General features: G+C 39.7%; 1 protein-coding gene across 7 annotated transcripts in view; it reads left to right on the top strand.

Annotated features, from left to right (window-relative positions):
* SEC31A (SEC31 homolog A, COPII component) overlaps nucleotides 1-21,649 on the top strand; it is a 113,497-nt gene extending 91,848 nt beyond the window's left edge. For 3 of the 7 annotated variants that reach the window (XM_089675902.1, XM_089675878.1, XM_089675917.1), the window contains 7 exons: nucleotides 4,613-4,942; nucleotides 7,975-8,013; nucleotides 9,945-10,000; nucleotides 12,303-12,563; nucleotides 17,001-17,120; nucleotides 19,227-19,298; nucleotides 21,097-21,649. In XM_089675902.1, coding sequence (XP_089532028.1) covers nucleotides 4,613-4,942; nucleotides 7,975-8,013; nucleotides 9,945-10,000; nucleotides 12,303-12,563; nucleotides 17,001-17,120; nucleotides 19,227-19,298; nucleotides 21,097-21,276 — 1,058 coding nt within the window. In that variant the 3' untranslated portion in view covers nucleotides 21,277-21,649. The remainder of the gene's footprint in view (nucleotides 1-4,612; nucleotides 4,943-7,974; nucleotides 8,014-9,944; nucleotides 10,001-12,302; nucleotides 12,564-17,000; nucleotides 17,121-19,226; nucleotides 19,299-21,096) is intronic. The other 4 variants (XM_089675894.1, XM_089675887.1, XM_089675910.1 and 1 more) reach the window with 4 other exon arrangements.
* Nucleotides 21,650-21,930: the final 281 nt, after the last annotated feature.

Raw genomic sequence — 21,930 nt, 5'->3', positions numbered from 1 at the left:
GGAAGACTGCTGGGGGATTATTCGGCTGAGGATTTGCAGGATGTTCCACGTGCTTTGTTTTGCGGTTGATGCTCTGAAGGATTTAATTCAGCAAATTTCTCACTTGACCATTTTGTCACGCAGTGTCTGCTAAAGCTTCTGTCAGCTGAACTGTCATGCAAAAAATTGTTGGCAGGTTTTCCCTTCCATGGAGAGCGACTATTTGGGGAGGATTTGGACAAATATATCCAAAAGATTTCAGAAGGAAAGAGTTGTCTTCTACCCTTTAAAAAGACATCTAAGGGGTCAGGCTTTGGTTCCTAGCCCCTCATCTACCAGGCAGCCATTTCGCCACACACAGGCCCCAGACTCTAGGGGTAAAACTCAGAATCAGAACCCGGGGAGGCCCTGGGTGCAAAAGTCAGCCATGGCAGATCCAAAGTCCTCCTCCTTATGAAGGGACTCCCCCACTCATCCGGGTGGGGAGAATGCTTTTGAATTTTCTTGCTGCCTGGAGAGCTCTAATCCAAGACAAGTGGGTCATTTCCACTGTGTCTGGGGTACAGACTAGAATTTCGGATTTTCAAGCCTCCTTGGTTTCTAAAGTCAAATGTACCGATGAATCCAGAGAAAAGAAGAGCTTTATTACAGGCACTTGATCGCCTGTTGTCTCGTGGGGATCACGGAGGTTCCAGCAGATGAAAAGTTTCAGGGGTTTTATTCAAACCTATTCACAGTCCCAAAGCCAAATGGGGATGTAAGGCCCATTTTGGATCCCAAGGGTCTGAATCGTTTTCTAAATGTTCTGTCTTTTCATATGGAATCCGTATGGAATCCGTTCGGTCAGTAGTGGTCTTTTTACAGGAAGGAGATTTATTTAGCATCCGTAGACATCAAGGACATGTGTCAATAATCATTCCTCACCAAAATGTCTGCAATTTGTAGTAGGGGCTCAGCATTTCCAGTTCATAGCACTACTGTTTGGGCTAGCCAAAGCTCCTTAAGCTTTCACAAGAATTCTTGCTCTGGTGTTGGGGCTGCTCAGAATTCGGGGGGTATCGGTCTTAGGTTATCTAGATGATCTGTTGCTCAGAGGTCGGTCGGTGCCAGTTCTAAAGCATGATGTGGTTTTTTAATGATGCAGATCCTAGAACAGCTGGGCTAGTGCTTAACTTCAAGAAGTCAGCCCTGGAGCCAGTACAGAGCCTGGTGTATTTGGGGATGGTTCAGGCAAAGGTATTTCTTCCTCCAGGGAAACGTTGCGCCCTGAGGAATGAGGTTTGCAGTTTAAGGGCAAATATCCTTCAATTCGCCTTTGCATGAGGGTTCTGAGGAAGATAGTGTCTTCTTTCGAGGCAATTCCTTATGCTCTATTCCACTCCAGACTGCTGCAAAGGAACATTCTGTTTGGAACAAGAAGGTTTCCACCTCTGTATTACCGTATGTCTCTGTCTCCTGAGGTACTGCAAAGCTTGAATTGAAAGCTGATGACTCAGAATTTGGAAAGAGGAAGATCCTTTTGGCCAGTAGTGTGGAAATTGGTAACCACCAATGCCAGCATCTCAGGTTAGGGGGCTGTCCTGGAGAATGCCACAGTTCAGGGGACATGGCTTCCACAGGAGAGGGTTCTACCCATCAATGTCCTGCAGCTCCGGCCTGTGAGGCTCGCTCTGAGTTATTGAACATCCAGACTTTCGGGTTGACCAGTAAGGATTCAGTCTGACAATGTCACAGCAATGGCATATATCAACCACCAGGGCGGTACCAGGAGCCAAAGGGCTCGGGAGGAGGTGAATTACATTCTGACTTGGACAGAGAGATATGGTCCAAGTTTGTCTGCAGTGTTCATTCTGGGGGTAGATAATTGGCATATGGGTTATCTCAGTCACTGACAATTGGTTCCAGGGGAATGGGCTTTGTATCCCAAGGTTTTCACAACAATCTGCCAGTGATGGGGTTACCCAGACGAAGATCTGTTGGCATCCAGGTTCAACAACAAGGTTGACCATTTTGTGTCCTCGTGCGGCAGGGGTAAATGCCTTAGTAATTCCTTGGAACCTGAGTTATGCTTTTCCTTCGATTCAACTGCCACGTCTCTTACACAGGATTTGGGTGGAATCAGTTCAGGTGATTGATTGCCCTGGCCTGGCACGCAGACATAGTAAAATTGGCAGTGGATGGTTCGTGGTCTCTGCCCTGCCGGCCAGAACTGCTGGCTCAAGCACCTATATTGCACCTAGCTTTACGGTCACTTAATTTGACAGCATGGCTATTGAGACCCAGATCCTGAAGGACAGGGGTTATCAGATTCCATAATCCCCATTATGTTGAGGGGTAGAAAGGTAGTATCCAGGAACATGTATTACAGAACTTGGAAGGCTTACATTTCCTGGTGTGAGGTCTGGAAATGTCACCCATGAAAATATGTGATTGGTAGAATTCTGTTGTTTCTTCAATCAGGGCTGGAGACAAAATTGTCTGTTGGTTATTAGGGAGATTCCACTGGTCCTGTTGACTCAAAAGGTTTAGTTTCTAGTGGCAATCACATCTGCAAGAAGGGTGTCCGAGTTGGCAGCTTTTTCTTGCAGAGAACCATTTCTGGTTTTGCATTAAGATAAGGTGTTGTTGCAACCTCAACCGACTTTTTTTTTTTACCAAAGGTGGTTTCTAGTTTTCATCTCAATCAGGACATTGTTCTGCCTTCATTCTTTCCCAGGCTTCAGTCAGCAAGAGAGAGATCTTTGCATACTCTGGATGTGGTACACGCTATATAAGTCTTCCTGAAATTGTCGGCACTGGGCAGGTAGTCAGAGCCTCTTTTTGTGCTACTCGACTGGCCCAGGAAGGGGCAGGCAGCATACAAGGCGACTATTGCACATTGGATCCGACAGTTGATCATTCAAGCCTATGGTTTGAAGGGTAAGGTCCCACCCTTTAGGGTGAAAGCACATCTACTAGGAGTGTGGGGACATCTTGGCCAATCCGCCATCAGGCTTCAGTTGCTCAGATTTGCAAGGCCGCTACATGGGCTTTGGTTCACACATTCACAAGGTTTTACCAGATGAATGTCAGAGCTGCAGAGGAATCTGCCTTTGGCCGCAGCATCTTACGAAGGGCTGTGTAGGACTTGAGGGATTGTTGGTGGTGGCTATCATGTGTCACCCTCCCCTCAAAGTTCTTATTACTTTAGGACTTCCCACATAGTCATGAATAGCCTGCTCTGTGTCCCGTGATGTACGATAAAGAAAATTGCATTTTTTCTACATACTTACCTGTAAAATATATTTCTTTGAGTACATCACGGGACACACAGGTCCCGCCCCTCTTTCTGGAATTTCACAGCTTGCTACAAAAACTGTCCATTCACCTATAGGTGGCATATTACCCACATCGTCCTGAATAGCCTGCTCTGTGTCCCGTGATGTACTCCAAGAAATGGATTTTACAGGTAAGTATGTAGAAAGAAATCCAACCCTTCCGTGTAAAAACATGTTTCCATCCCCAACAGCCTCATGTAAACAGCAAAGAGGCTCCATATCATATTGCTGTTGCTTGGTGTACATTTGGATGTCTCTTCCGTTAAAAAACTAACTGCTAGCAAATTTAATAGCGGGACTTTAGTTCCCATTTTAAGTAAAATTATAGGCAACCAACTAAATAACCAGTTGGAAACATATATTTTCTGTTTTACCCTCCAAAAGATTTTTAATTTAGACCAACCATCTTGTGCACAACTGCAAAGTTTATTACGCAATATATTATGTGTATGTAGACAGAATATAAACAGAATTATAAATTCTTGGCAAGTGAAATAGTGAACATATGTGTTTAAAACATCTTGTCTTAGGGTGGCTCCTCTCTCTATGGAAGAGCAACAGAGTCATCCTAGGACAGCAGCACTGTCTGGAGATGGTAGTGTTAGATGGACTAATAGATTTAGATGGACTGACAAGTTCTCCTGACATCAAGAGAAAAAAAAGGTGACAGTGGATGGAGCTGCAGCACAGCCTCTGATTGACAGCCTTAGCTTTGTTCTTGTGTGCTGTGTGAAGAGAGGTGTGCCCCTTCCCTCCAGTTAGCTCTCAGAGCTCCCCTTACTGAGCTCTGCAGTGTGTGTTTTCAACTCACCACCCCGTTTTCAGAAAGCTCAGACAAGCTTTATAAATTCTGCACTTTGAATAGCTGGAGAAGAGAAGACTGCAGATAAAGAGACATAATTTATGTAGGAGGATTTGTTTCATCTCTGTGTATCACTTGAAGCCAGTCCCTTCACTGGCTAAATGTAAGGGTTTATAACCACTTTACATGATTTGTCTCAACCCTTTAGCTACACTTTTGCTTTACAGCTTGGTCTATTAAAGGAAGCTGAAATATAACATCAGGATCAATAGGTAGAAAGACTAAGGTGCAGTGGGGACTCAGAAAAAGAGTGCTTTGTTAATGCTGGTGACAGACTACATCATATTTTGTCATATATATATATATTTTTATATTGCCTTTAGTACCACTTTACTGATAATTATTTTCTGTATATTTGAAATTCATGTTATATCAGCATTTTATGCATTCTGACAATGAACAGACAATTTTTTTTACTAATACGATTTTCTTCTTCCCTTTTTATTCTGTGTAGCCTATCCTCAGCCACAGCACTATTCCTTTAATCGTGGGGGACAAGCTCTCTATCAGCCCCAGCAACCTGCCTCGATCCAGTCTGCTTCTCCCTACCATAGTTCTCCTTACAGCTCATCTTCTCACTCTACTCCTCAGCTCCCCTATCCTGTGCAGCCTCAGCCCTCTCAAGTGTCATCTTCTCCTTCTCCTTCTTTTCATACTTCTGGAGCATCCTTCCAGCATGGCGGACCTGGGGCTCCAGCTGTCAATGCACCTTATGCAATGCCTCCTCCTGGACCTACAGGTACTCTGCCTGCCGCCAGTGAACTGCCTGCATCCCAGAGAACAGGTCTGAGCATGAAATGGGGTTTAGTGGGAGCATGGGATTTACTCGTATTGCTATGTTAACAGGACATGACCTGCAGATATGCATGTGTTTATCGCTGCTTAGAATTCTGTGCTTTGCATTTTTTTTTTTTTTTTTAAAATGCGGAAGAACTTTCAAATACATACTATTGTCAAATAGCTATGAAAGATGCATACCAGTCAAATAGGTTTTATATACATAGCCCTTAATTTAAATGCAAGTCTGATGCAGCATGATGTTTGAAATTGTGAATGTGGTACATTCACACAGGCATGGTTTTCCTGGAATTTCTTTCTGATGATCTGAAAACCAAACAGTGAAGATAGGATATTGCATAACCTGTAATTGCCCCTGGTAGAACCATGTGCGTCTTCAGATAAAACCTAAAAACAGCACTTCTTGATGTCATAAGCACCCATTACACTACCTGTTTTCACACTGGATTTTTAGTCCCCTATGTCTGATGGGTAAACTATGTTTACCTTTGTTTTGGAGACTGTTTAAGGAGTTTGAAGTGATTGGCTGGGGTAAGTAACAATCACCTCAATGACTCTCTTCTAGTCTGTCAGTTTAAGGTTCCAGTCTGTTATTTATTGTCCCAATCTAAAAACGGTCATGGCCCATTATCCTGTATCATTCTTTGCTTGGGTGTCTGATTTTCAATAGGTTGCTATAGGGGTTTGCTGATATCTAGTGGAGATAAAGAAAGGTACAGACTAACATTTCTCAGCTTTGCTGAAAACCGGACCCTAAGCCTGAAACCCTGCATAACATAATCATCTTTGAAAGGGAACAAATGCAGGTGATGTAAAAAACATGTCCTTTTTAAAACCCTGTTGAACTCTCAGTTTAAATTTTCCAGGTGCATCAAACCAGAACGTGTGCAAACCTCTTGTTATTTTTCTTTCGAATACAGCCACTACCTGAGTAGAAAAGCCTTTCCACTGCCAGCATAGTGCAGATGAGAACTCTTGCTCTCTGTGTAGAAGCAGTGATACAGCTTCAATAAGTCATAAACACGTCACCATTTTTCTCAGTAAATATATTTCTAAAGGTGCTATTGACATGAAATGTATACCACATGTCGGTAACAACCCATGCAATCCAGATATACAAAGAAACCAAAACAAATATGTTCAGAAATTAACAATTTTAACAATAACAATGTATAATAAAATGGAATGACACAGGGAAAAAGTATTGAACACACTTACTGAAATTCTTTTAATGCTTCATCCAAAATCCTTTGTTGGTAATGATAGCTTCAAGAGGCCTCCTGTATGGATAAACTAGTTGCATGCATTGCTCAGGTGTGATTTTGGTCCATTCTTCCACACAAATAGTCTTCAAATCTTGAAGGTTCTGTGGGCCTCTTCTATGAACTTTTATCTTTAGTTCTTTCCATAGATTTTCTATTGGATTCAAGTCAGATGATTGGCTGGGCCATTTTAGCAGCTTTATTTTCTTTCTTTGAAACAACTGACAGTTTCCTTGGCTTTGTGTTTCGGATCATTGTCTTGCTGAAATGTCCACCCTCGTTTAATCTTGATCATCCTGGTAGATGGTACCAGATTTTTATCAAGAATATCTTGGTACATTTTTCCATTCATCCTTCCTTCAGTGATATGAGATTTGCCAGTACCGTATGTTGAAAAACAGCCTCACACCATGATGTTCCCTCCTCCAAACCTCACTGTTGGTATGACGTTTTTGGGGTGATGTGCAGTGCCATTTGACCACCAAACAAGATGTTTATTATGGCATCCAAAGAGTTAAATTTTGGTCTCATCTGACCAGACTATATTCTCGAAGTATTTCACAGGCTTGTTTAAATGTTGTGCAGCAAACTTTAAAGGAGCTTCAACATGCTTTTTCTTCAGCAATGGAGTCTTGCGTGGAGAGCATGCATACAATCCATGGCAGTTGAGTTCATTACTTATTGTTTTCTTTGAAACAATTGTGCCTGCTAAATCCATGTATTTCTGAAGCTCTCCGCAAGTGGTCCTTGGCTCTTGGAAAACTCTTCTGATAGTTCTTTTCACTCCTCTGTCAGAAATCTTGCGAGGAGCACCTGGTCGTGGCCGGTTTATGGTGAAATGATGTTCTTTCCACTTCTGGATTGTGGCCCCAACAGTGCTCACTGGAACATTCAGAAGTTTAGAAATCCTTCTGTAACCAATGCCCATTAGTATGTTTTGCAACAATAAGGTTGCAAAGGTCTTGAGAGATTTCTCTGCTTTTATCCATCATGAGATGTTTCTTGTTTGACACCTTGGTAATGAGACACCTTTTTATAGGCCATCAGTTGAGACTGAACCAGCTGATATTAATTTGCACTGACAAAGAGCAGGATTGCTTTCTAATTACTGATAGATTTCAGCTGGCATCTTGGCTTTCCATGCCTTTTTGCACCTCTCTTCATGTGCTCAATACTTTTTCCCTGTTTCATTCCATTTTATTACACATAACTTAATTTTGGAACGTATTTGCTTTGGTTTCTTTGTATGTATGGATTCCATGGGTTGCTACTGACTTTTGGTGAAAATTTCATGTGAATAGCAGCTTTAGAAATATATTTACCTAGAAAAATAGTGACGTGCGCAATACTTTACCCGCTGTATCTCTTCAAAGGTCTGCCATGCCCTATGTGCTTCAAACTTACAGGTTTGCAATAAGCAAAACTCTTGCTTTCTGTTGATTGGAGATCTCTTTCTCTTACTAAGGGGGAAGTTGGAGATCTGCAAAGAAAGACTGCTGCTTCCTCACAGAGAGCATACTAACAGGGGACAGGCCTTTCTACTCAGGATGTTACTGCTTTCTTAAAAAAAAACTAACTGGAAGACTTTGAACACCTATTGTTTTTATGAACCTGGGGTATATTCACCTGATTTCAACTGAAAGTTCAATTGGGCCTAAATTGTAAATCATAGTCTTTTTTTCATTATGTTCTTTCTAAATGTTTAGTAGTATTAGAGTTAAATAATATATAAATGATTTTTACATTTCATCTGCAGAATATGCTGTTACTCAAGATATGCCAACTTACCTCCCAGGTGAACAGTGTGCTACAGCAAATGACTAATCAGTTAGCAATACTTTTGCAGACATTTGCTAAAATGCTCAAATTTGTTGCATTGTCTTCTAAAATTAACACTCATAGCTTTTAGCATCCTATGTACAATCAACTAAAATTAAAGGTATGATCCCACTTGAAGCTGAACTCAAACCAAAAAAAAAAAACTTTTGTGTGCAAGGGTAACCTGTCAGGTTTTTATTGCTGAGGATTTGGGTTTCTGATCCATCAGCCGTTGTCACCAAGAAAATAGCTGTTGCAAAAACTGACAGGAAATATCCCAGTGGAGAAACCTGTTGTCCAATATAAGATTTCCCATTTATTTTGGGAACATTTTTCTTCCTGTTTTTTGTTATTGGAACAAAAAGTGAGGGGAAATCTCCTCAAAAGATACACAGATGACAATACAAATACAACAGTTTCTAACCTTTGATTACTCTACTTGTTTTTTGGATAGAGGTCCACTTTAAGGGATCTACAATGCTTGTTAATTTTAATTTTCTACAAATTGATAACTACTGTCATTTTATTAACAAATTTCCCTTCCCATAATTTGATCAGCAAAAATATTAATTTGGATACAATGGTAATATTATACAGTATGTGCCTTACAATACAGTCTATTATTCAGTTTTACTCATAATAATGCAGCTAAAATATAATTACATGACTAATCCATGGCATTTTCATAGTCGTAATAGTCTCTCCAGTTACTTGAAAAGTATTTTTAGAGTACACCTTGTAAAAAGCCAACAAGTTAAAATCAGGCACAGAATAATACTTTTGACATACATTCACTCTTACGAATGCTCTTTACATACCTACCACTTAAATGCACCAAGGGCTCTCAAACCCAAATGCTTTCTATATTCATTCTTGCATTTAGCACCACCTTGGAATTCTGAAACCCTTTCTCATTAGCCTATATATAGGGTCAGTAATGTGTGAACATTGCATTGGTAAATGGAGAGTAAAGGAAGGTTCACATGGTTCCATATACAACAAATTGTTTTTTTTTTGTTTTGTTTATTTTTAAGGAACCTTCTACCTAAACCTAGACACATAATTCAGTTTTGTGTACATACCAGCTCTATTGCTACACCTGCATGGCCAGGTTTTTTGCCATATTCAAACCTTGTAATGGATTTTTATTTTATATTAACTTTAATTTAAAACTTGCAGCAAAAGCTTTGATGTTGTTTGCAAATGCAGCAGTCAGACTCCAAAGTGGAGGTGGCCACAGTTGGGAACACAGAACTGGGGATCAAGCCACTTGCATCTTTCATAAAATAGATATAAAATAGGGTTGTTCAGACCACCAGTGTCCACTACTTATGAGTAGAATGCCAGCTTAGAGAGAACAGGGAAATATTACTGATGTATTAAGTTTGCTGCTATTTTTTTCCAGGTTTTAGAGGGTTGAATGCTGTAGTGAAAGTGCACACTAAATAGTATCTCTTGCACTTTTTACACTGTATCCTATAGCAGCCTATACCTGTGGCTGGACCACCTTCTAGGCAGTAGATGTAATCAGAGCAGTGCTACTTTATTAGACCACTTCCAACATCCACAAACTTATTCTTGCTGCAGCTGTTTCAATATAATCACAGTTGTCATAGCTGTGAAATCTTATCAGTGGAGTAGTGAAGAATCACCATGTACGTAGTTTACAAGAGCCCAAAATGACTATCTCATTGGTTTGTCAAACTGCTGTCTCCCTGTACTGAAAACACAAATCCGCAGCTTCCTTATAATGTAAATAAACTAATGCCAAAAATAGGTGTTTCCCTCTGATTTAAATTTGTTTTCAGGTTGTTTTATTTGGTTGCTGGTTCAACTAAACATTTCAGCTGTAAACTGCATTACAGTCATTTACATACCTTGAAACCTGACCATAGTATTCTCTTACAGGGCCACTGAATGGATGGAATGATCCCCCTGCCCTGACCAAAACTGGAAAGAAAAAGGTATGTTTTTTGGTTTTTATCAGTAAAGCTTGGTATACTTCATTCAGTTTTGTTGTTTTTCGCTACCAGCGGGTTGAACAACAAAAAAGACAACAGATACCCCCATCAACGTAACAACAATATATGATAAAGGGATCTTTTTTGCTGTTCTATTGAATTTTGATATGGGGACTGCCATTGGCTGCAAACACTGATTATCCAACATGACTGTTAAGATAATAAAAGACACAAATTGTGTACATTTTGCCTAAAATACACTTTTAGACTCTGTTTTATGCTTCAGCTGCTGCTTGTTTCAGTTTATGTTCAGCACTTGTTGAATTACCTTAACCTGCTATGCACTTTTTTTCATGGGAGGTAACATCTGCTGTATAGTTTAATCATCTTTTCATACCTTGTGTGTCTCAGAGATTCTGATGGCAAGATCTTTAAACTTGAGTTTCCTGGTCATTACCAGGTGGATCCTACTTTTCTTATTGGATTTTATGAGGCATACAAGAGAAGGAACATTAACACTCTAAAGTTGGCAGAAACACATATACAGTGGATATAAAAAGTCTACACACCCCTGTTAAAAGTCAGGTTTCTGTGATGTAAAAAAATGAGACAAAGATAAATCATTTCAGAACTTTTTCCACCTTCAATGTGACCTATAAACTGTACAACTCAGTTGAACAACAAACTGAAATCTTTTAGTTGGAGGGAAGTAAAAATAAAAAACTAAAATAATATGGTTGCATAAGTGTGCACACCCTTAAACTAATACTTTATTGTAGCACCTTTTGATTTTATTACAGCACTGAATCTTTTTGGGTATGAGTCTCCAAGGAGCAGGGCCCTCCTATCCCTCTTGTATTGAAATGTAATGTTGCTGTATTGTCTCCCGTTATATTGTAAAGCTCTGAGCAAACTGTTGGCGCTAAATATAAATCCTGTATAATAATAATAATTAGCACTGATCATTGTATTGGTGTCACTGGGTATGTCAGTGACATCAAGTCAGTTCCCCGCAGTGTCAGAATGCCCACCGCAGTCCGTCTATAAGTCGCTGATTGCTGCCATTACTAGTAAAAATAAAAATCCCAGTATATATACCGCCATTTGTTAACGCTATAACGTTCATGGAAACCAATTAATTTACATGTATTGGGATATTTTTTTTTTTTTAGCAGAATACATTTTGGCCTAAATTTATGACAAAATTTGATTTTTGAAATTTTTTACTGGACATGTTTAATAGCAAAAAAGTAAAAAATATTTTTTTTTTAAATTGTAGGTCTTTTATTTCTTTTTTTTTTTTTTATAGCAAAAAATAAAAAATGCACAGGTGATCAAATACCACCAAAAGAAAGCTCAATCGTGGGAAAAAAATGGGGTAAATTTAATTTCAGCGTTGCTTGACCACGCAATTGTCAGTTAAAGTAAGACAGCACTGTAACACAAAAAATGGCCTGGTCAGGAAGAGGGGTAAATCCTCAGGAGGCAAGTGGTTAATTCTGAACACAGCTACATCCCCAGTTATAAAAGCCTGTGCACACTTATGCAACCACATTATTTTAACTTTTTATGTTTACTCCTGCCAAAAGATATCAGTATATCAGTTTGTTTTTCAACTGAGTTGTACAGTTTATCCCATCCTGAATCCCATCGAACATCTGTGGAGTGATCTGAAGAGGACTGTGCACAGGAGATGCCCTCTCAATCTGACAAATTTGGAGTGTTTTTGTAAGGAAGAGTGGGCAAATATTGCCAAGTCAAGATGTGCCGTGCTGCTACAGTTTATAGGTCACATTAAAGGTGGAAAAAGTTCTGAAATGATTTATCTTTGTCTCATTTTTTTACATCACAGAAACCTGACATTTTAACAGGGGTGTGTAGACTTTTTATATCCACTGTAGCTCCAAGGTAGACTAGAAGAGAGAAAGAAACTGTGGTGAAGAGATCTCACAACAAACGTTCCTAAGAAATATAGTAAGCATGTAGATGTCTAAGATCATTTTACTCCATATGAAACTGAAATTCCAGTTTTTTGTAGACTAACATCTTATAGGAGTAAAGAAATCACAGGCACAAGTGTTGGCAGTACGAGCCAGTCAAAATCTGCTTGGTAGTAATCTGGAACAGTGCAAAATTATTCTGATGAGAGTACCACAATTTTTTTTTATTTTTAAAGCTTCTGTAGGCTCTCCATGTAAAAAATGAACTTAGAGTTTGCTCTGCAGCATAAAAAGAAAATGCAGAAAGTTACAATACCATTTGCTCAACCTATTTATGTTAATATATTGTATTTTTTTTCCCTTAGGTTCTGGATAACTACATGCCACTTCCCCCAATAACAGCTCCCATTATGAACCCCTTGGCAGACCCACGATCTCAGCAGCAAGTTCCAGTTCCTGACACTTCAGTTCCCTATCAACCTTCTCAGATGCCTCGTGGCCAACCAGGAGTACAAAGCACTTTCTCTGCTGTGCCACCCCCCACTGGACAACCTGGGGTGCACTTTGATCCTTCAAAACCTAGTACTGAGGGAGCTCCTGGTGCACCAATTGGGAACACCATACAGGTCATTATGTTTACTTCGCATAAAAACTTGTGTCCTTTTGAATTTGTTTAATAAATTGACTGAAAGGAGAATTGATTTCCATATCAGCCAATCATAAAAATTATTTAATTTTCCAAGTCTGTAGGAAATCAAAAACTATGTTTGATGTAGTCTTCTTCTGGATACTTTGATACATAAGACCAGTGTCTGAAAAAGGACACTGTTTAAACTAACTGGTAAAAAAGCTTCAATGGATCTCTCCCTGGTGTCCCCATAAAATCCCCACCCAGTCTGTGAGACTCCAGTTTTTTCCTAGTGTCTTTAAGTTATAAGAAGAATTTCCTATTTTTTTTCACCAGATTTATTTTATCTCATTTGACTGACACTTCTGTCAAGATTTGACTGCTTACTGTCTTCATGGCTTTCTAGCAGTTTCCAGATCAGTGAGCCTCAAGTTCACCTAGGAAACTGTACCTGGACCCCACAGCAAAATAGGGTCAGCTTGTAATGTTTCTAACAGACACTAGATCCTGCATTTGCTCATCTTGGCACATAGTGCAACGAGTATAGTTAGTCACTGAGTGCTATATAGGTCCAGGGCTGTGGTCCATTGCTATGGCACCCAGACCCTGAAAACCCCTTTGAGGGTATGTAACAGGCAAAGCCTTAAGCCTGGACAGGATCAGTGATGTGTACAAGTAAAACATGGTTTCCTTGTACCCCTATACATACCAGTTCCTGACTTACACATGTTGACTGTCGGTGCTATGCACACAATGTGCACAGGGCACAGATGTGGAGGGACTTGCACTTTTAGCGCTTTTCCCTTCCGGTTAGTGACGTACTTATAAGACTCCTAGTTGCACACTTCCAGTTGTCATTTTCTGCAAAGAGACGTAGCCAGTAACTTGATTAGCTCCAGGGTTGCCGCAAGTCCCTCATACCAGACACACTGAAACTCTTAATCCATATGCAATCTGTGATTACCGTGCAGAGGACAACCCCCACTTGGCAATGAAGGATTACAGGTAGTTGGAATTGGGGACACGTGTGACAAACAACAGTGACTCCACCATAGAACATGAGGAAAAACCATTTTCCTCTCAAGTATGGTAGCGATGCCCTTGTTCTGAAGTAAGGTCACACGCTGACGCCACTCCCAACTCCGACTTGGGCTACCTTGCAGACATGCAACCTGTTTGACTAAGGCAAAAATAGAGTCACTATGTTTTACCTATTCCAGAGGCTTTTGTCACTTCTGGAATCAGCTGTAAGTTTCTGGCTCGCCTCCCTCTGACTATAATTTGAGTCTAAAGCCTGGCACACTTGTGGCACAACACAAGGGGGTTGTGGACATTCTGGGGGAACAGCTCAAGATTTTTCTTAACCACAATGCAGAATGTTCTAATTTTTGGATAGACGCACCTCGTGCTGTGCAGCCCCCATATGTTTAAAAAGAGGGCCTTTTCTAGAATGCCCTTTCTTCTCTGGATCTGGCAAGTTGGGCCCTATACGATGATTGTCCAAACTCAGAGAGGTTATTTTCCCTTCCTGACAACTTTTAAACCTTTAATCCTATGAACGTTGAATTTAACAAACAAATGGTCTGTCCTCATTGTGGACCCTGCCTTTTTTTCATTTGAACACTCAATCTACTATTTCTTTTGATGGTACTCACTCCTTTTAAATATTCAGTGAATAGGTGTTTAAAGTGGTTGTAAAGGCTCAAGGTTTTTTTCCTTCATGCATTTTATGCATGAAGGTAAGAAACCTATGTGCAGCAGTGCCCCCAGCACTCTCAATACTTACCTGAGGTCCATCGCGATTTAGCGATGTGCACGACAGCCTCGGCTGTCCCAAGTCTCTGCCTCTTCATTGGCTGAGACCGCAAGTGGGAGCCATTGGCTCCTGCTGTGATCAATCACAGCCAGTCAGCTGATGAGGAGAGGGGATGAAGCCAAGCTGCGGCTCCGTGTGAGAACCGACACACGGAGCAGCAGCTCGGGAACACACCTGCTCGGGTGCCCCCATCCCAAGCTGCTTGCTATGGGGGCACCTGACAGAAAGGAGGATCCAGGAGCACTGGCAGGGGACCCAAGAAGAGAAGGATCTGGGCTGCTTTGTGCAAAACCACTACACAGAGTAGATAAGTATGACACATTTGCTAATTTACACACACACAAAAAAAAACGAACCTTTAGAATCGCTTTACACTGGCTTATAAGATTGAATCCTCCTGCTGTTGTTGCCACCAGCAGCAGTACTTTTACCCTTTTACTTTGGATTCTTTGCTCTTCTTCCCCTTGAGGACAGGTTAGCTAAGAAGCTGATTTCTTTCTTGATGCTTCTTTATTGTCCTTGAAGAACTTCTGTTCTTTGCCTGCCATGTCTTGCCAGATGGCCCCCTTTTTACAGGGCTCCTGTCCTCTGGGAACTAGTCTCTTCTTCTCTGCCTTAGCCCATTCTCTTATTGAGGTCAGGTTTTTGGGCCTATATAGTACCTAGCATTTATACTCCTCCTTTGAGCGAAGCCACTGCCTAAATACAGTTTCATGTTTTCTCCCAACCTGTTTCTTACTAGCCCAATCTTGAGTCTTCGTTGTTGCTTGCTCCAACAGCAAGGTGCTAGTACTATGAACAGTTGTTTATCTCTGCTGATTTTTTTTTTTTTTCCTGTGTGGGTCTGTTGTTGCCGTTTTAGCTATATTATTGACTACCCCTCGATTATTGCTTGGGTATGTCCCATGGTCTATGAATTAATTTCTGCATCCTGTACTGTATGAAAAAGATAAGAATTTTGATGCACCTGTAAATTTTGTATCTTGGGGTACAGTACAGGACACGGGTCTCTCCCCTCTCTTCTCTGTGTTCTTTTTTGTTTGCTTACAAACCTGGAACCTCATGGAGTGGGCAAATTAATGCGCGGGACACTGGGGGGTGGAACCCTTGTTGCCCAATTACCTGAAGGTAATTAACACATGGTCAATTAATTCATTTCTATGTTCTGTTCTGTAAGCCAAGATGCAAAATTTTCAGTGTGAGTTTGAAAATTAAACCAAAAATAAGATGGCAAATGTAGGAAGAAAAGCAGGTGTGTCAAAATTGCTGCCATTTTAGTTATAGATATAGTTGAGATGTATTAGAACCTCTGTCAGGTTTATACTGTTGTTAGAGCTCATGGCCTTAACATTCTCCCCTTGCTTCCTGCTTTGTGGTTTTTCCTGTACCAGGTGGCACTAGTAACCAGACATTAGTAGGCTCTCAAAACAAATCTAGACACATACACAACCTCTTTCCAGTGATCATGTGTACCGCAACATTCCTCATACCCAATAATATTATAATTCAGTTGACTTGCACAGACAACTGAAAAATAACCTCAAAGGGTTCACAGACAGCAGTAAATACCCAACTATTTCCTTTTCTAGCTTGCAGTAGATGTCTATCTTAATTTTCCTTACCCAGGAAAAGACAACATACATATATAGATTTTTCAATATAATGGATATCTTTTAAAGAAAAGCATGTACCGAAAAGCAATCGCTTTTATCCAAGGTAGATCGCACATATTGCTATTTTTACTGAGTGGTGTCAGTACTGGTGGGCAGTGAAGCTGTTGGAAACAGGCAGCACCACATCCATGTTTGAAGGAAACCAGGGAGGTTTTTGCCTCTCCAAAGAGCTCTTGATTTGTTATTTGTCACTAGGTTCCAGGTTTTCCAGAACCTGGCTGCAGATAGCTACCACAACTTTCTGGCTACACTTCTGGGCCACATCTTAAAATGCACACTTTCCTATTGACCAATTACAGAGCACACCCAGGATGCTGCGGTCGCTATTTACACCTTTTTGTGGATCTAGATAATGTTCTTTATGTATTTGGAACCATTTTCTGAGGTGAAAACCTGGCCAGAGGTTTCCTAAATGTAAAAAGAATGCAAAACAGACTTACAGTAGATTCAGCCATCCACAATCCCCTAGACAGTTTACTGATCTATAATTTAGAATTCAAGCCCCATACTGTAATATTCAAGTTCACATAAAAGCCTATTTCAATTACAAATTGTTTGTAAAGCCAACACAGTTTGAAGGCTGTACCTTTCCCCCCTTTATCAGGGCTAACATGGAACATAGAAAATAAAACATTTTAATGCATAGTTTAGAATGCCGACGAATACAATCAAATACCAGTAAAGACAACACGTTTGAAAAGTGTTAAATTGGCAATGGTATTAAAATAAATGTGTGTTAGAAATAAATAGTGGTAGAAAAATACGAATAGTTGTAGGCTGGCAATGATTTTATTCTTAATTATAGTAATAGCTATAATAATGATATTCATGTTACTTATGATGGTGTTGATGGTAATCGAGTTCTAATACTATCAGTAGTGTTATTATACTGTATATTGTATGGTATACTTTAGCAGTGCTTTATGAATGCTGTATTTGTTTTTAGACAATGCATACCCTCCCCACTGAAAAGATCACCAAGAACCCAATCCCTGAGGAACATCTTATTTTGAAAACTACATTTGAGGCTCTGATCCAAAGATGTTTGTCCTCTGCCATCGACCCAGTAAGTGACATTGGATCGGAGGGTAGGATTGGAAGAGAGAAGGATTATTGCACCAAATTGTAGAAAATTGAAAAATTCCCTGACATTTATATTAAGGCTGACAAAAGGGTATCTGTCTGTGTGCTCACAGCTACTATGTTTTTATTTTCATCCCAAATCCAGACCTGATTAGCTAAGACACTCTGAGAAGTGACCATGCAAAAGTCCTTTTTTTTATTATTATTATTCTGTGGTGACCACCATATAAAGAAATGTTTTTTTTTTTTTTGTCACGTTTTTTTAAATTAAATTTTATTTTGTTGTGTGGTCTGGGTTAGATACATACAGTGCTTAACTATAATAAGTTTCAGCAGGCCATCTCTTAACACATTGAGCACAATAAAATAAACATTTTCCTGTAAACTATTTCTTACCCACAGCATTTACAGGTTTCATCTTACAATGCTGGCTACTGCTCTGTTAGATCTGCTTCTCTGAACTTCCAGACTTTTGAGGAATGAGTTAACAGAGGACAGTGCAGTCTCAAGCCAGTCTGTTATCTTAGAGGAAGAGGGGAGGAGCAGGGACTGGGGGAGTTGCTTGCCACCCTAGTCTATGGGGCTATGTGTTTCTGTTAATGCACACAGTGTAGTGAGATGCAACTCTAGTCTTTGCATGCAAAGGTGGCTACATAGAAAGCTGCAAGAGAAAGGAGCCACCCTGAAACTGCAAACCTGGGGCAGTGGCCATAGCACCAGTCTAAACAGGAACATAGGCAAGGATTAAAAGAGAAAGAAATTGCATAATTGTCAGTTATTAAATCTGTTGCTGAAAATGCTTACAAATATTGAGGACTTAATATCACTTTAACCCCTTTACGCCTAAAGGTAAAACAAATCTTAACACTTAAGTACAATTTTGCAACGTTGACATGTGATGTAAAACTGTACATATCATCACAACTACTTTGTACATCCAGGTGAATTATAATGCTTTTTTTTTTTTTCAGGACAAATTGGGCTTTCATTTGGTGGTAAATGGTAATGGATATCTCCTGATTTTTTTTTTTATTACCAAAGGAAAACTGGCCCAAAATAGTAACAAAATATTTTTTTTGTAAATTTAAGTTTCTTGTTACTACCATAACCTACCACCAAAGAACAACCCAAAATAAATTTTCCAGCTCTTGACAGTTGCAGCGATACCATATATGTGTATGTTATTTGTTGTTTGTACCCACACTATAGCCCAGAAACAATTGTGCATTTAGTTTGTTTCACCTAATACACACAGACGCTAACTGACAGTGATACCAATTAAAGAAAAAAAAAAAACCCTGACCTTGACCCAAACACTAACCCTGGCACTGAACTAGATCAAACCTTGATCTAGGTATTTTTTCTTTATTTTTTCTTTTATTTTTGAATATTTATTTATCTTTTTTTTTTTTTTAATAAACAGTTGTTTTGTTTTTTCTCTATGTGAGGAGAGAGAGATGCAATGTATCTCTCTCCTCCATTCAGAGAGAGAGGAAAAAAAAAAACAAGGGGGGCGGGCTGTACAGTGACTGTTCACTGCAATAGCCAATCAGAGGCTATCGGGAGTCCCGGGTCCCGATCATTAGAATGGGACCCGAGGCTCTCAGTGACACCCCGGTCTTTGTGCTGGGAGCGTGCTCCCATCACAAAGACAGGTATGCAAATATGCGGCCCCATGTAAAAAAGCCCAGTTCTGTGAGGCTGCATATTTGTGTTAAGTCGGCATGAAGAGGTTAAGTAACATTCTTTAGTAACATAAATACATAGTTAATCATTCTAAATAAAAGCTTATAGTTGCTGTAATTAATGGCACGTGTATACTACAATTTTCAGAAACAGTTGGGTTATGTTTTGCTTTGTTGTTTTAAATGGAACACTTAAATGTTAATGTCCAGTATTGTGCATGTCCATGTACATTAATCAGAAGGATTTATGAGCCATTTACAGCTTCTGACATGTCCTTTATAGATTTTGTCTAAATCACAGTGGAATCCAAGGTCATGAATATCTACTGAACTTATGTTGTATTGATTCCAATCTTGAATCCTACTCCTCTATCAAGTGTTAATATATTTATATGCCTTTCCAGCAAACCAAAAGGAAGTTGGATGATGCAAATAAGAGGCTGGAGTCTCTGTATGACAAGCTCAGAGAACAAACTGTAAGTCTGCATTTCATTATATAGATGGGATAAGCACCAGGTTCTGTGAATTCCTCAAAAAACTTTATTTATTTATTTATTTATTTTACTAAACCTGATAATTGATTATGGTACTCCCTTTGCCTTGTGTCTAATTGTGTAGCAAAACACATAGAGGGAGGGGCAGCACAGTGGCTAAATAGTTAGCACTTCTGCCTGACAGTACTAGGGTCGTTGGTTCGAATCCCAAGCATGGTACCACTTTTGCATGTTCTCCCTGTACCTGCGTGGGTTTCCTCCGGGTTTTCCAGTTTCCTCCCACACTCCAAAGACATGCTGGTAGGTTAATTGGATCCTTTCTAAATTGTCCATAGTATGTGTTGGTATGAATGTGAGTTAGGGACCTTAGATTGTATGCCCCTTGAGAGTTCGGGACTGATGTGAATGTACATTTTATATATATATATATATATATATATATATATATATATATATATTGTACAATGTAAAGCGCTTCGTAAATTAACACGCTATATATAAGTACCTGAAATAAACTGCATGGTGCAAAGTCTGGTGCAGCTTTGCACAGAAACTAATCTGCTTCCTGGTTCTATTGTCAAAGCTTAACCACTTGCCCTCCAGAGGATTTACCCCCCTGCCTGACTAGGCCATTTTTTGCGTTACGGCGCTGCGTTATTTTAACTGACAATTGCGTGGTCATGCAACGCTGCACCCAAATTAAATTTACATCCTTTTTTTCCCACAAATTGAGCTTTCTTTCGGTGGTATTTGATCGGCTGTGAGTTTTTTATTCTTTGCGCTATAAAAAAAAAAATGACAATTTTAAGAAAATAACAATATTTTTTACTTTTTGCTGTTAAACATGTCCAGTAAAAAAAAGTTAAAGAAATCAAATTTCGTCATAAATTTACACCAAAATGTATTCTGCTATGTCTTTGCTAAAAAAAATCCCAATACGTGTAAATAAATTGGTTTACGTGAAAGTTATAGCATTTACAAATGGCGGTATAGATACTGGAATTTTTCATTTTTTTTTTTTAATTTTTACTAGTAATGCCGGCAATCAGCGACTTATAGTAGGATTACGGCGGGCATTCTGACACTGGGGGGAACTGACTTGGTGTCACTGACATCCCCAGTGACACCAATACAGTGATTAGTGCTAAAAAAAAAAAGCACTGACATTGGGCAGGAAGGGGTTAACATGAGGGGCGATCAAAGGGTTAATTGTGCAGGGAGTGTTTTACTTAGGGGGCGGGTAATGTGTTTGCTTTGCTGTAAACATACTGCTCTGGATGTCTGTGCTGTGCACAGCCATCCAAAGCAGTATGGCCGAGGTGAAGGATTGTTAGTAAACAAAGCAGTCCTCCTCCTCATCGGAGATGGTCGGTAATCACCGGCGCAGGTAGGGCACGTACGCGGCTCGTGTGTGCCACCTACCTGGAAACACAAAATCACGCATATATTTGTGATTTTGCGCACTCCTGCCGCCCTGTAGCAGTATATCTGTTATAGGGCGGTCGGGAAGCGGTTAACTGAACAAGCTGAAGTTAAAAGCTGATTGGCTACCATTCACAACTACACGAGTCCAAAGTGGTTTGCTTGCAGTGTTTTCATTGTTTAGTCATTGTGTACAAGAGTTTTGTATTGTCTATCCAGTTTACTGCTCCCTTTTAGCCAGTGTGAACAGAACAACACACTAGTAATGCAAACATTTCCTAGCAGTGCTTGGCCAGTATAGTCCCTGAAGTTGATTCTGTGTGAATTCTGATTTAACCAGTGTTTTTCTCTTTTACAGCTATCCCCTGCAATAATTGCAGGTTTACATAGCATTGCCAGAAGTATTGAGTCACGCAACTACACAGAGGGACTCAACATCCATACCCACATAGTGAGCACCAGTAACTTCAGCGAGACGTCTGCCTTTATGCCAGTACTCAAAGTAGTCCTAACCCAAGCCAATAAGCTCGGAGTGTGATTTTTCTCCTCAAAAGACTTCAGCGATGCTTAAGGAAAACCAAGCTTCTGCACCTTGTAATAGTTGATGGACCAAGGACTAGCATGTTTTTAAAAGTATCAGAACTCAAACCTCAGTGACTCCTGAAGATTGTTATTCACCTTTATTATTTTTTTTTTATGTGAGGAGTTTTTTTTTATTTTCCCACGGTGATATTTCTCTGAGCTTTATTATATTGACAGATTACTCAAAGCATGGCGCTCTTTTCAGATTTCTAGAATTATGCTATCCAATACCTGAGCAGAGCTTTTTTTTTTAATTTAATGGTTCACATTTCAGAAAAATTTGGTTGCCAATCATGCCATCTACAATAAAGTATGTGATCCAAATCAAATGCTTTACTGTCATTTTGATTGCTTAAGTACTAGATGATTAATTTAATTCAATATATGCAAAAATATATTTTTCATGCCATTCTACTATTTTATGTATAGCTAATTCTGTTATATTTTTTTAGACAACTACAATCTATCTATGTTAACAAACATGGCGGTGTCCTCATATATTTATCTCCCATACAAGGGTTTAGTCTGGCCATGTTTCTTTAGTATGTCATCACTGATTAGAGCTCAGCATCCTTGATGAAATCTTCGCTACTACACTTTAGTATCTATG

The sequence above is a fragment of the Staurois parvus genome, unplaced genomic scaffold (genome assembly GCF_062004578.1).
Source record: "Staurois parvus isolate SC_StPar_1 unplaced genomic scaffold, SC_StPar_1.0 ptg000013l, whole genome shotgun sequence".
Taxonomy (NCBI): domain Eukaryota; kingdom Metazoa; phylum Chordata; class Amphibia; order Anura; family Ranidae; genus Staurois; species Staurois parvus.
The sequence above is the reverse complement of the archived record's forward strand: the minus strand, read 5'-3'. Positions and strand labels throughout refer to the sequence as shown.